The sequence below is a fragment of the Portunus trituberculatus genome, chromosome 6 (assembly GCF_017591435.1).
Source record: "Portunus trituberculatus isolate SZX2019 chromosome 6, ASM1759143v1, whole genome shotgun sequence".
NCBI classification, from domain to species: domain Eukaryota; kingdom Metazoa; phylum Arthropoda; class Malacostraca; order Decapoda; family Portunidae; genus Portunus; species Portunus trituberculatus.
Window position 1 is genome coordinate 5519887 of NC_059260.1, and position 12315 is coordinate 5532201.

Sequence of the window (12315 nt, forward strand, 5' to 3'; positions counted from 1 at the left end):
CGGAAACCTGCAGTCCTTCGCCTTACCTGTGCCTTCATGAGGAAGACCGGCCAGCTGCCACGCCTGTGATACCTACACAGGCCTAACCCAGGGCTCATGAGGACCCATAGATCTTCGCGGCCCTAACACCACCAATGTCTGCTCGTGATGAACTGAGGTGAGCCGGCACGTCTAAACACTATCGGAACACTATCGGAACAGAAATACTATCGGAACACTACTATCGGAACACAAAAAGTGACCAATTATGGATAAATATACAAGAAATCAAGTTAGTAATGGGATGTAAACGTTGCTAAGAACATGAACAATTAAGAATTAATAATTACATTGACTTTTTTGCCTCTATATGCCAAGGGTGAGTGTGATCAAAAAGGCCATAAATTGGAAGTCTCAAAAATTACCTGATTTAACCCCTAAAGGGCCGGAGGCGGCTATAGCCGCTTTTCCACGGAAGGGCCGGGGGCGGTTATAGCCGCTTTGCTTTTTTCGCGCTAAATTTACTTACTTTTCGATAATTTTCGATGACCATTCATTGCCAACACTGCCAGAGATATGTTTAGGCTACTGCTTCAGAATCTTGCCCGCTCTCACGATGGACAGGCGTACTGACACGGATTCTGACGCGTCCGATTTCATGCCAGACCCTGCCGAGCCCAGCACCTCAACGCCTAGACATATTCCCGCCCAAGCTCGACCACGTGCTTCACTTCTTAGCGACAGCAGAATACTACGGGAACTCAATAGAACTGTCTCCTCGTACTTATCAAGTGATCCCGAGGAACTTGAACTAAGTGACGTGAGCATAGAGAATGAAGGTAGTGAAGATACAGATACAAGTACAAATGATTCTGATTTTGCTCAATCAACACCTGAAGCAGCTTCAGAAGAACCTGCACGTCCTTTTACATCTACTGTGAGGACAGTCGCTGTTGATGATTACATAGAGAAAGCTTAGAGTATTGACTATATATAAGAATTAGAGCATGGGGGGCATCCGTTTTCATTACGCACTAGTCAAGGCCACACAAGCGAAACGAACGCAGAGCGGGCAAGAGCCTCGCTAACTCCAAAAGTCTCTCCTCTTCAACTCAATATTTCTCCAAAACCACAGCACATAGAAACGTTTTCATGCAATAATTAAAATGAAGAAGAGTTGATGATGACTATGACGACAAAGTAATTTGTTATTGCATTGTAGTTCAGCAGAATCAAGTGTGTGAATATAGGCTATTTTCGGTGTTTGGTGCTGAGGTGCCGGTCCTGTGGATGTTGTAGATGACCACCCAGGCCGGCCCTTTAGGGGTTAATAAAGACACTTTACAGTGTGGCTAATATTCGAATGCTGGACCTACGACGGGCTCTCTTTGGCATGGGAAATTATGTCCTCCACCCTTCCCTACATAAGAAATTCTATGTTGGGCATGCCCACTGGAAAAACAAAAGTGAAGATGACAAAAAAAAACTTTTCTCAGCATTTTGCACTTACAAGAAACAGCAAATTCCTAAAATGGTAACCTCCACTGACGGTGAATTCAAAGTTCCAAATGTGGGTGGTATTGCCAAAAAACCTGGCCAGCGTAGACGACCCAGGGCAGAAAGAGCAGCACCAAAAAAAATAATGCAATACACCTTTCCTATGGTACACCTACCACCAAATCACTATGGTTCCCAACAAAGTCAATGTAATTATTAATTATTAATTGTTCATGTTCTTAGCAACGTTTACATCCCATTACTAACTTGATTTCTTGTATATTTATCCATATTTGGTCACTTTTTGTGGTCCGATAGTAGTGTTCCGATAGTATTTCTGTTCCGATAGTGTTCCGATAGTGTTTAGACGTGCCCGAGGTGAGCCTGTTGTTTGTTGTCAAAGGGCCGTGACGATCAATGTGACCATGTGTGCCCTGCTAAGTGTCTGGATCATCACTGGCGTGGTACCTGTTCTCACCTCTTGGGGAAGGCACAGGTGCGGCGGATGACGGCCCATTGTCTTGAGGGGTGGACGGACGCCTGCCACCGCGGCGCCTGGTGGCCAGTGGTCCACTAGAGTGCACAGGTCAACACTATTTACTCCCAGAGTAAGGATTTATGTGCAAAGCGAGGGTACTGCAGGAGCAAATGTTCAACAGTCTCAGGCACGGTTTGGCACCAAGGACAGTATGGATGAGATGATGGATGCAGACGCCGTTACGCCAGACGGTGATGCAGAGAGGGTCGTGTGTTCCACCGTCCACGTGCCACGTGGCCGGCGGAGGTGAGTGACAGACTGAGAGGCTGAGCTACGTCCAACTTTCGGGACGTTTTCCTTATCGATGACTGTGGAGAGATTCACACAGGTGGTACAAAGGTCATGTATAAATTAACCATTCCATAGAGATTGACAGGGGTTTCGTTGTGCAGAATGATGGCAGGAAGGGGAGATTCTACATTCTAGAAATGAGAGGGCCTGCCATCTTGGCGGCAGTGGCAACTATTTAATTTACGTCATCCAATAAATGCATTTATAAGACTAGTAATGATGTGCTATATACACTAATAGTGGTAATTGATTACCATACTTGCTCTGATTGGGATACAAGCCCCATGGATCCTTTCATATAAAGCTTTGTGCAGTGGTGTTGACTATGGAGATGTGAGGACACACACACACACACACACACACACAAAACGACATCGGTCCCACGCCGGGCGAGTTGTGAGCGTGCCAAGGAATATACAAGACTTATTATAGTATATAAGTATAGTATAGAATCATTGGAGCGTGCTAACCACGGTCTAGCTATATGTATAGCTAGACATACAGCTAGACTGTGGTGCTAACCTTGCGTGTTAACAGCGTTATGAAATTTACATCATTGTAAAAGTAAATGAAAAAGTACAGTAGTACACAAAAAAGCATTTACATCATTAATTAGTATTTACACATAATGCCAGTACTATGAATGATAGAGTAAAAACAGCTAATTGCCACGGCGCAGTGAACAAGCTAGAGGACAAAATTGTTACTACAGTCACACTTGTGTATATAAAAAAAAAAAAAAAAAAAAATACCACTCCTCAACTGACCCGCCTAATTACCTCACCTACTTTCTGATCTTCTATTCACCCAAACTACACCTGCCCAACCTAATCACCGTCTCCTCAGTCTTATCACGTCACCTAACCTAACCACGCCCACCAATTCCACCCATTGAGTGAGTTCACATTCCTAATTTCCTTCCCTCATTAAACTCTTCCTTACCTTCATTCCTTCAGCGAAATTTTTTGCTCCTCCTCCTCTCTGTCACACCTTTCTATGATCCTGCGCCCCTTGCTCTTCAGTTCTACCAGGAGGCCCTTCGGGTATCCCAGCTTGGTGAACTTGTTAATTATGTGCCGAACTTCTCGCGAATCCTTTGTCCTCAGCTCTAGAAGCATCAGCGACGCGCATCTAAGGAACTCTAGTGACCCCATCGAGAGGTAAAAAAGTTTTAACGTGTGCAGAAAAAAAGATGTGACGGTGATTCCGGTGGATGGCGCCTCAGGTGCAGTGGAGAAAGTATTGGAAAATATAAGGAAGGATCATCTTCCAATGTGAAAGCCTGACTGCATAAGGTTGGTGGAGTTAAAGCGGGTTCACACGTGTCAATATGCGACTGAAAGTCCAAGTCGGTAGAGTTTCCGACTGAATATCGGTACCTAGTGACTGGAAAAACCAGTCTCGCAAGACGTTGGTCTTGTTCTGTCGATTTGCGACTTTGTTTACGTTTTGACGTCACGGAGAAAGGTTTGAAAATGTGGCGTCGATGTAGAAAAGATGGAGTCAGTGAGGGAAAAAGAGCACATCGGGGACCCTGAAAATGAATTATACAGGCTACAGCAAAGAAAGACATTACGTAAATCGACGTTCCATGAGATAACTGCCACTCTCCAGGAACTGTTTCCCTCTATGCAGGGCGTTGTTGAAGGTGAGGATTGAATACTTGTGATTTAATTTGATCGCAATCGTCATCGTCACCGGAGGAAGAAATCTTGTTTAGTAGTGGTTTGTTTACACTCACTTCCCGCCAACCAGCCGATACTTCCCAGTTGCTATGTGTGAACGTGTTTCGACTAGAAGGCTCAGTCGATACTTTTAGCAACTTGCATTATTGACACGTGTGAACCCGCCTTTATGTGCAAAGGCGGATAAAGGCCGGTTCACACGTGCCAATTTTCGACTGAAATTGCAAGTCCTACCGACTGAAGAAACCAGTCGCAAGGTCTTGTTCAGTCGACTTGCGACTTTATTTACGTTGTGCCGTCACGGAATAAGCTTTGAAAATGTGGTCTCCAGATACAGAGATGATGTTAGAGCTGGTGAGGAAAAAAAAAAAAAACTCAGAAAAGAATCATACAGGGAAAAAAAGTTTGCTTAAATCGTTGTTCGACGAAACAGCTGCCACTCTCCGGTGACTGTTTCCCTCAATGCAGGGTGTTGTTGGAGGGAGGGACTGAAGACTTGTCAGGATTTAATTTGATCGTAATTGTGTGTGGTAAACACTCCTCTCTTTCCTTCTACTTAGCCAGGGACGTATCCACAGACATTTTCTTTTCTGTTAACTCTTCCGGTACATCAAAATAAGAACAACTAACGCTTCAGCATCGTCACTAACGGAAGACATCTTGGCGGGGAGCTGTTTGTTTACATTCACTTCCCGCTAATGCTGGGGTCACACTACAGCTTTTCTTGACTACGACGAACCCCGACGGTCGTATAGGAGGGCTGTCGCCGGCAGCAATGACGTCATTTTATGCTGGGGTCACACTACGGCCTTTTTTTTTTTCTTTTACTACAACGTCCCCCGACGGTCGTACAGGCCAGTTTTCTACGATTGCATACGACTGTCGTAACGATTAGGAGCATTTCAGTGCAAGGACATGCAAAACGAAGGACGTACGACATCGGATCCTAGACGTACGATGATGTACCCACAACGATGACGTACCAAAGAAAAATGGAAACAACCAGAATTTTCAAATTTTCTTGGCTTGCGACAACGTATGCTACGCTAACGATGTCGGACTATGTCGAATGATGTCGAAATAGACCCATTTGACAAAAGTGCAATGACGCCCTGTATTCGCTTGACGACGCAAGGGTAGGCCCAGAATGAGCCCCTGGAGGTATATATATATATATATATATATATATATATATATATATATATATATATATATATATATATATATATATATATATATATATATATATATATATATAAAGGGGTCCAAAGCGTTTTCCCATGTCACATAAGAACCAATACTTACCTGTACTAACCTTTTTAAGACTTACCTTCCTGTATAGAAATAACTCCCCCCCCAATAAAAAAAATGATAAACAAAAAAACATGAGATACAATGACCCACTAACAAATACACATTTTAAACACAGACAAGATACGAACAATCATAATTGATAGCATCCTCATGACAACACACACACACACACACACACACACACACACACACACACACACACACACCGCGTAGTGTAGTGGTTAGCACGCTCGACTCACACTCGAGAGGGTCCGGGTTCGAGTCCCAGAGGCGGCGAGGCAAATGGGCGCGGCTCTTAATGTGTGGAGTGTGTTCACCTAGCAGTAAATAGGTACGGGATGTAACTCGAGGGGTTGTGGCCTCGCTTTCCCAGTGTGTGGAGTGTGTTGTGGTCTCAGTCCTACCCGAAGATCGGTCTATGAGCTCTGAGCTCGCTCCGTAATGGGGAAGACTGGCTGGGTGACCGGCAGGCGACCGAGGTGAATTACACGCACGGATATATGGAACTTTCATGGCTGGGTGACCCAAACTTAGTTCAGGTAGCGCTACCTCCATCATAAAATGATAAAAAATAACAACGTGGAATGCCCACAAACTGTTATCTTTAAAACTTCTTTATTTCTAACTATTTCCTTCCACTGTTCCCACTCTTACATCGCTTCACCTCACTTTTACTATTACCATTACATTCCCATGTCACATCACCCCACAGTATCGACATCTACACACCTCACCATGAGTCTCCTAAAGTACATCCCTATCCTCGCTAACACAGAGCCGCATCTCGCCAGGGACATCTTGAAGATGGAGTCTACATACTGGATGATCATGATAATAGTACCGATAAAGCGCTCTCTCTCTCTCTCTCTCTCTCTCTCTCTCTCTCTCTCTGGTGATACATATCTTCACCACTTGCGGCTTTATTTATTTCGAATACGTTAACAAAATTTTGCCTTTCGCCACCACCACCACCAACGCCGCCACTACCACCGCGCTCCTTGCAAAAATACTCGGCTTGGCAACTTGAGGCAAACAGCTGTCCTCTCGTCCTGGTGTTGCTGCTGGTGCTGGTGGTGGTGCAACTACTCCTCCAGCTGATCCTACTGGCCTTCTTGTGGCACAGGGTATACATCCACCTTCGTGGGGGTCTGAAGGTGGATGTTCACTCCTGGTCTCGGAGGCGGCTCCTCCATACTCATGTCCAATAAGCTTGCGGTGTCCAGGGATGTCCCAAAGAGATCTTGCGACGACGGTGGGAAATCATACCCACGCATGCCCTTCCTCTGTCCCATCGTCTCCGGTGGGTAAGCCATCTTGAGAGCACGGTGTGAAATGGGGCTAGGTTTTTTTTTTTTTTAACTGGCGACAACGCATGAACTATCACACTGGTCACGACGATTCTAGGTACAAACGTATGTTCAAAGACCAGTCGTAACTCGGTATTTTAACGATGTTTGACTCGTTCGATGTCGAACGATGTCGTTAGCAGCACGTCCGACATCGTATCTCTCTATAACGTCATCATAGGTCATCGAAGGCCCGATTAATTGGCTTTGCTTGTCGTGACTCTCTTCCCGACAGTCGAATGGATCGCTCGATTGTCGTAATGCTTCTACGATGTCGTGTGACAACAAGGACATCTTATCACATCGTGCGATAACGCCGCGTTAACGTACAACTTGACTCACGATATATTACGACAGGCCAAACACCGTTAAAATTACGTCATTGCTGCAGGTGACAGCCCTCCTACGACGGTCGGGGACGCCGTAGTAAAAAAAAGGCTGTAGTGTGACCCCAGATTTAATGATGTTTGGCCTGTCGTAATATATCGTGAGTCAAGTCGTACGTTAACGCGGCGTTATCGCACGATGTGGTAAGATGTCCTTGTTGTCACACGACATCGTAGAAGCATTACGACAATCGAGCGATCCATTCGACTGTCGGGAAGAGAGTCACGACAAGCAAAGCCATTTCATCGGGCGTACGATGACGTTATAGGGAGATACGATGTCGGACGTGTTGCTAACGACATCGTTCGACATCGAACGAGTCAAAAATAGTTAAAATACTGATTTACGACTGGTTTTTGAACATGTTTGACAGTAACGCACGAAAATGTTGTGACAGCTCGTGCGTTGTCGTCAGTAAAAAAAAAAAAAAAAAAAATCTAGCTCCAGTTCACACTGTGCTCTCAGGATGGTTTACTCACCGAAGACGATGAGACAGGAAGGGCATGATGGGTATGATGTCCCAAACATCGCTGGCCCATTGGGACATGAATATGGAGGAGCCGCCTCCGACACAAGGAGTAAACATCCACCTTCAGACACCCACGAAGATGGAAGTCCTTCGTTTTGCGTGTCCTTCTTGCAATGAAATGCTCCCAATTATTACGACAGCCGCATGCAATCGCAGAAAACTGGCCTGTACGACCGTCGGGGGTGTAGTAAAAAAAAAAAAAAAAAAAAAAAAAAATGTGTAGTGTGAGCCCAGCATAAGCCATCACGCGGCAACACTCACGCAGACAGACACCTAAAAACTATCGCTTTACCCTCATAAAACCAGACCCATTCCTGCAACATGTGGCGCCCTTTGTATAGCCGGGGCCCCCCCCCACACACATACACTTGCATACAGTGATTTTGTGTGTGTGTGTGTGTGTGTGTGTGTGTGTGTGTGTGTGTGTGTGTGTGTGTGTGTGTGTGTGTTTTGTTTGTTTGGGGTGTTCTATTTAATTTTATTTATTCATTTATATATTTGTCATGTAAAATTTTCTACTACTACTACTACTACTACTACTCCTCCTCCTCCTCCTCCTCCTGCTGCTCCTACTGCTACTGTTCAGTGTTTTTTTTTCAGTAAATGAGTGAGTGAGTGAGTGAGAGAGAGTAAGTGAATGACGGCGGCGGCGGTTGAGGCGCCATCTGGTTTCAGCACATTTTGACAAAACTGCTCCGAGGAAACATTTCAATTCATATCAAAGTGAAGAAAATAAAACAAGAAGATAAAGTGATTGGAGCGATGGGTCAGCACTGCAGCACTCTCAAAGTGTCGGCCCACCTGGAGGTGGTGGGCCAGTGTGGCGGCGCCGACCGCCTCACCCTCTGTCTGCCCCGCAGCAGAGGCAAAGGAGGCCGGCGCCTGCTGGGGGACTTCAGCTTCCCCAGCGCGGGGGACGGGGCAGGCCAGCACAGGTCTGCCCACAGGGCCTTGGTGGCCGTTGGGAAGGTCGCCAAGAAGGACGGCGCCACGCCCGTCAGGGTGGACATCCTGGCGGGAGAGACTCTCGTGGCCCGCCGTGAGATCCCGCTGGCCGACCTGCTGGCGGGACTCAAAACAAACAAGATCGGGCGCCGCTCTGCGCTCTTCTTCAGCCTCAAGGCTGGGGATGCAGCAGGCGGCGCTGGCGGGGCCCAAGATCAAGCCCCTGTCGCCGTGTTCTACAGCAGAATGCTCCTGGACGAGCCAAGGACAACCAAGGAGGCCAAGCAGGAACCACCAAAGACTGAGCAGCACGCCAGCCTGCCCCCCCAGGCTGGTGAAATCCAGCTCATCCTGCCTCCATACGCTGTGTACACCAACTCTGGAGCCAGCCTGATCACTGAGGTCACGTACTGTGTCCTCACCCCCAAGGTCACCCTGATGGACCTTGGGGATGGCCGGAGGCAGGCCACTCCCAGGCCCAGCCCCGGCAGCAAACACATTTCTCAGGCTGACGAGATCGTGGCCAGCCTGACACAAGAGGTCGTACACCGTGACCTTGGGGATGGCCAGAGGTGAGCCGCTCCCCAACGCCAGTCTTCTCAGGAAAGGGAACTTGTTCCTCAGACTGGCGAGACCCCCGAGGTCGTACACCGTGACCTCGGGGATGGCCAGATGTGGGCCGCTCCCCAGGTCCAGCTCCGCCACAGGAGGGTAGAGCCCCGTGGGAAGTCCTCTGATGTTTTGCAGCCTTCCATTCCGTCCCCATCCAAGCAGGGGAAGGGCATCCCGTGGGGTGGCAGGGCCCTAGTGAACAGCCTGCTGCGGTGTGCGCAGGCCATGGCCTTCACCTTTGTTATGTACCACGTGACCCTGGAGTGGTTGTGAGTCTACTGCCACGGAACACCATCACGACACACCACACCGACCACCACTCAAGGAGGGTCACCACACGCTACACCACACCGTCACCGCCACACAGGCCACCACCCATCACACCTTCAGGTGGTGGCTGGTGACACTCGTAGTCTTTAGGTTAGGTTAGGACTGGATAGGTTAGGTTAGGTTAGCTTAGGATAGGATAGGATAGGTTAGGTTAGGTTAGGTTAGGTTAGGATAGGATAGGTTAGGATAGCTTAGGATAGGATAGGATAGGATAGGTTAGGTTAGGTTAGGTTAGGTCTCTCACTCTCTATTCAACAAATCTCATTATAACTAGTACAATATTCTCAAGCGCTTTCCTTTCATGACAATGGGGAACATTTTCAAGAGTCTTTCTCCTATCAGTAATGTACAAATGTTGTTGATATATCACTACAATCACACAAACAACCGTCTTGTCACTCTAACTAAAACTGTCACTGCAGTGGCGGTGTGGCGCAACAGTGCAGCGAGACACCGCCCGACAACACTTCATTCATAGTTATCACATCCTATACCTACATTTTACTAAAGCATTTCATAAGGTACCGCATCACAGACTCACGAGAAAGATTAGGGCGCACGGGATGGGGGGAAATATAAGCCCTTCACTCCCTCACCCCAGTCAGTCAGTCAGTCAGTCAGTGGCGGATATTTCTTATAAATGTTTTAAAAGTTCACCAGATGACTGTGACAGTTGTCTTAACTTCATAATATTCTGTTGAATCGAGCTCAAATATGTTCAGTATCCTTAGATAATGAGGCGGTTTCCCATCTCATATAGGCTCGTTCATATCCAGGCTATTTTGATTTTGAGTAATGGAAACTTTCTATTTCATCTATATCAACATCGTCACTCGGTCACTCGAAATCACTGCCTTCAAGTTGTTACTCGTAAATTGCTCTCGTTGCGTGGTCCTTGTAGGCTCGTGCAGAACGCTAACAATGATTTGAGGCAATCATTTTAAGTCGGTATGAAAACTCAATCTATTGTGAGATATCCTGCAGCTTTGTAACTTCAAAGCAATACGATTTGTCACTGTTACGAAGTGCATTGCTTCCCTCCCATGCCCTCCAGAAAAAAATCTTCTGGTGAATATTTCTGCTTTAAATAGTCTCGTTTATTTATCTATTTCTTAGTGTTAGAGCAATGTGATCATAGGTTGGACACACTTCAAGTCGATTATTGCTTGAATAATCACGTGGTTCCAGCTGTTATTACATTTTGTTATTTGACTACCAAGTGTTCAGCGATGTTAACGATACTCTGGCCTCTGTATTACTATCTTAGGATTACTAACATCGTTTCCTCCTAAAATAACGATCGCCAAGTCATATCTTTGTTTACGTATGTTACATAACCTTGGACGTTCCCATACATCTATCATTTTCTAGCATTTACTTCCCGAATACGTAAAAATTTGGTTGCTGTAAGAGCGGCCATGTACCTGGGGACTTGAGTGTCCTCCGGTAATAATTCGATACACACAGTAATCCACACAACCACGATCCGGTTGGAAGAACAAAAAATAAATACCTAATTGTGGAAAATCAAGAAATGATAGAAGCAACTGACGACTTACCAGACCAGCGGCAGGTGTTGGTCCTGGTCCACGTGTGGCGGAACTTCGATCGACTGTAAAACAGAACAAGCTTGATCAAACTATTGACCTCAACTAGTATGGATCAGCTGTATACAACTTAATTGTATTGAGGTAAACCATATAGCAATTTAACGTATGGATTGATATGGTCCTGCTTCGTAACGACACGTACATGTTAAATGGAAGTGCCGAACCGTCTCCTGCCACACCCAACGCCTCAGTTGCAGAGCCACACTCGACACAGACGCGAAGGGAGGAGTACTTCACCGAGCCGTGGGCTGTCCGTGGTGCGTAGACAGGCAGCAGCACTGTGATAAAGAGATTAATCCACCAAGTTCTCGTACAGAGGTGTTGTGACTGTTGTCGACACCAGGGCTGGTCAGTGTCTGCCCACACGCTTAGTGGCTGGCCTCACGCGACTCAGTTGGGTTTGAATCAGTGTTGAGGGACTCGAAGCGTCTCACTCAACGTTAAGTGATTAAAAACAATTAAGTTAAGCTTCTTTGTAATAAAGGACAGAGTAATGAAGATACTTATCAAGTTTTACTTTCTCTTCAAGTGATGTTATATATATGTAAAGAAACTCAGTATGAACAATATTTTCTGACATTATTTGTGCTGATACTGTATCCTATCCTTCCTTCATTATTAAGTAGAGTAACATTTCTAGTTTTCTATTCATCTGTGTACTTTTCATTAAATGTTTCTTTACATTAAATACTATATTGCCTTTGTTATCACCAACTCTGACTTCCACTCTTTCAAATATCATCGTAACAGTTTATTAAATCAACTAAACGTTTCTCTATAGAGATTCTTTGGGGAAAAGTTTCTTTAAGCGAGTAGAATCCTTCTGAATACTTTGATTTCACGTTACATTCACTATTTTGAATGAAACACTTTTATTCCACGGGAAGCCGAGGCTCAGTGCACATGTGACCGCTTATCTAACAGTTTGTGGCATATATTTGTAAATTATTATTACTATTATTATTATTATTATTATTATTTTTATTATCATTATTATTATTATTATCATTAGTAATAGTAGTAGTAGTAGTAGTAGTAGTAGTAGTAGTAGTAGTTGTTGTTGTTGTTGTTGTTGTTGTTGTTGTTGTTGTTGTTGTTGTTGTAGTAGTAGTAGTAGTAGTAGTAGTAGTAGTAGTAGTAGTAGTAGTAGTTGTTGTTGTTGTTGTTGTTGTTGTTGTTGTTGTTGTTGTAGTAGTAGTAGTAGTAGTAGTAGTAGTAGTAGTAGTAGTATAAGACTTTATCTAGTATTGAA

The 12315-nt window shown here is 45.3% G+C and overlaps 2 protein-coding genes across 5 annotated transcripts in view; both read right to left on the reverse strand.

Moving 5' to 3' along the window:
* The window catches only part of LOC123517601 (ionotropic receptor 40a-like), a 72144-nt gene extending 71984 nt beyond the window's left edge, over nucleotides 1–160 (reverse strand). The window contains exon 1 of the mRNA XM_045277869.1: nucleotides 27–160. Coding sequence (XP_045133804.1) covers nucleotides 27–98 — 72 coding nt within the window. The 5' untranslated portion in view covers nucleotides 99–160. The remainder of the gene's footprint in view (nucleotides 1–26) is intronic.
* Nucleotides 1–11416, reverse strand: part of LOC123517638 — a 28245-nt gene extending 16829 nt beyond the window's left edge. For 3 of the 4 annotated variants that reach the window (XM_045278006.1, XM_045277943.1, XM_045277958.1), the window contains exons 1-2: nucleotides 11206–11416; nucleotides 11013–11065 (exon numbers count right to left, since the gene is read on the reverse strand). The gene's annotated coding sequence lies outside the window, so the exon portion shown is untranslated. Of the gene's footprint in view, nucleotides 1–1954; nucleotides 2298–11012; nucleotides 11066–11205 lie in introns of those variants that run through there. The other variant, XM_045277997.1, reaches the window with a different exon arrangement.
* Nucleotides 11417–12315: the final 899 nt, after the last annotated feature.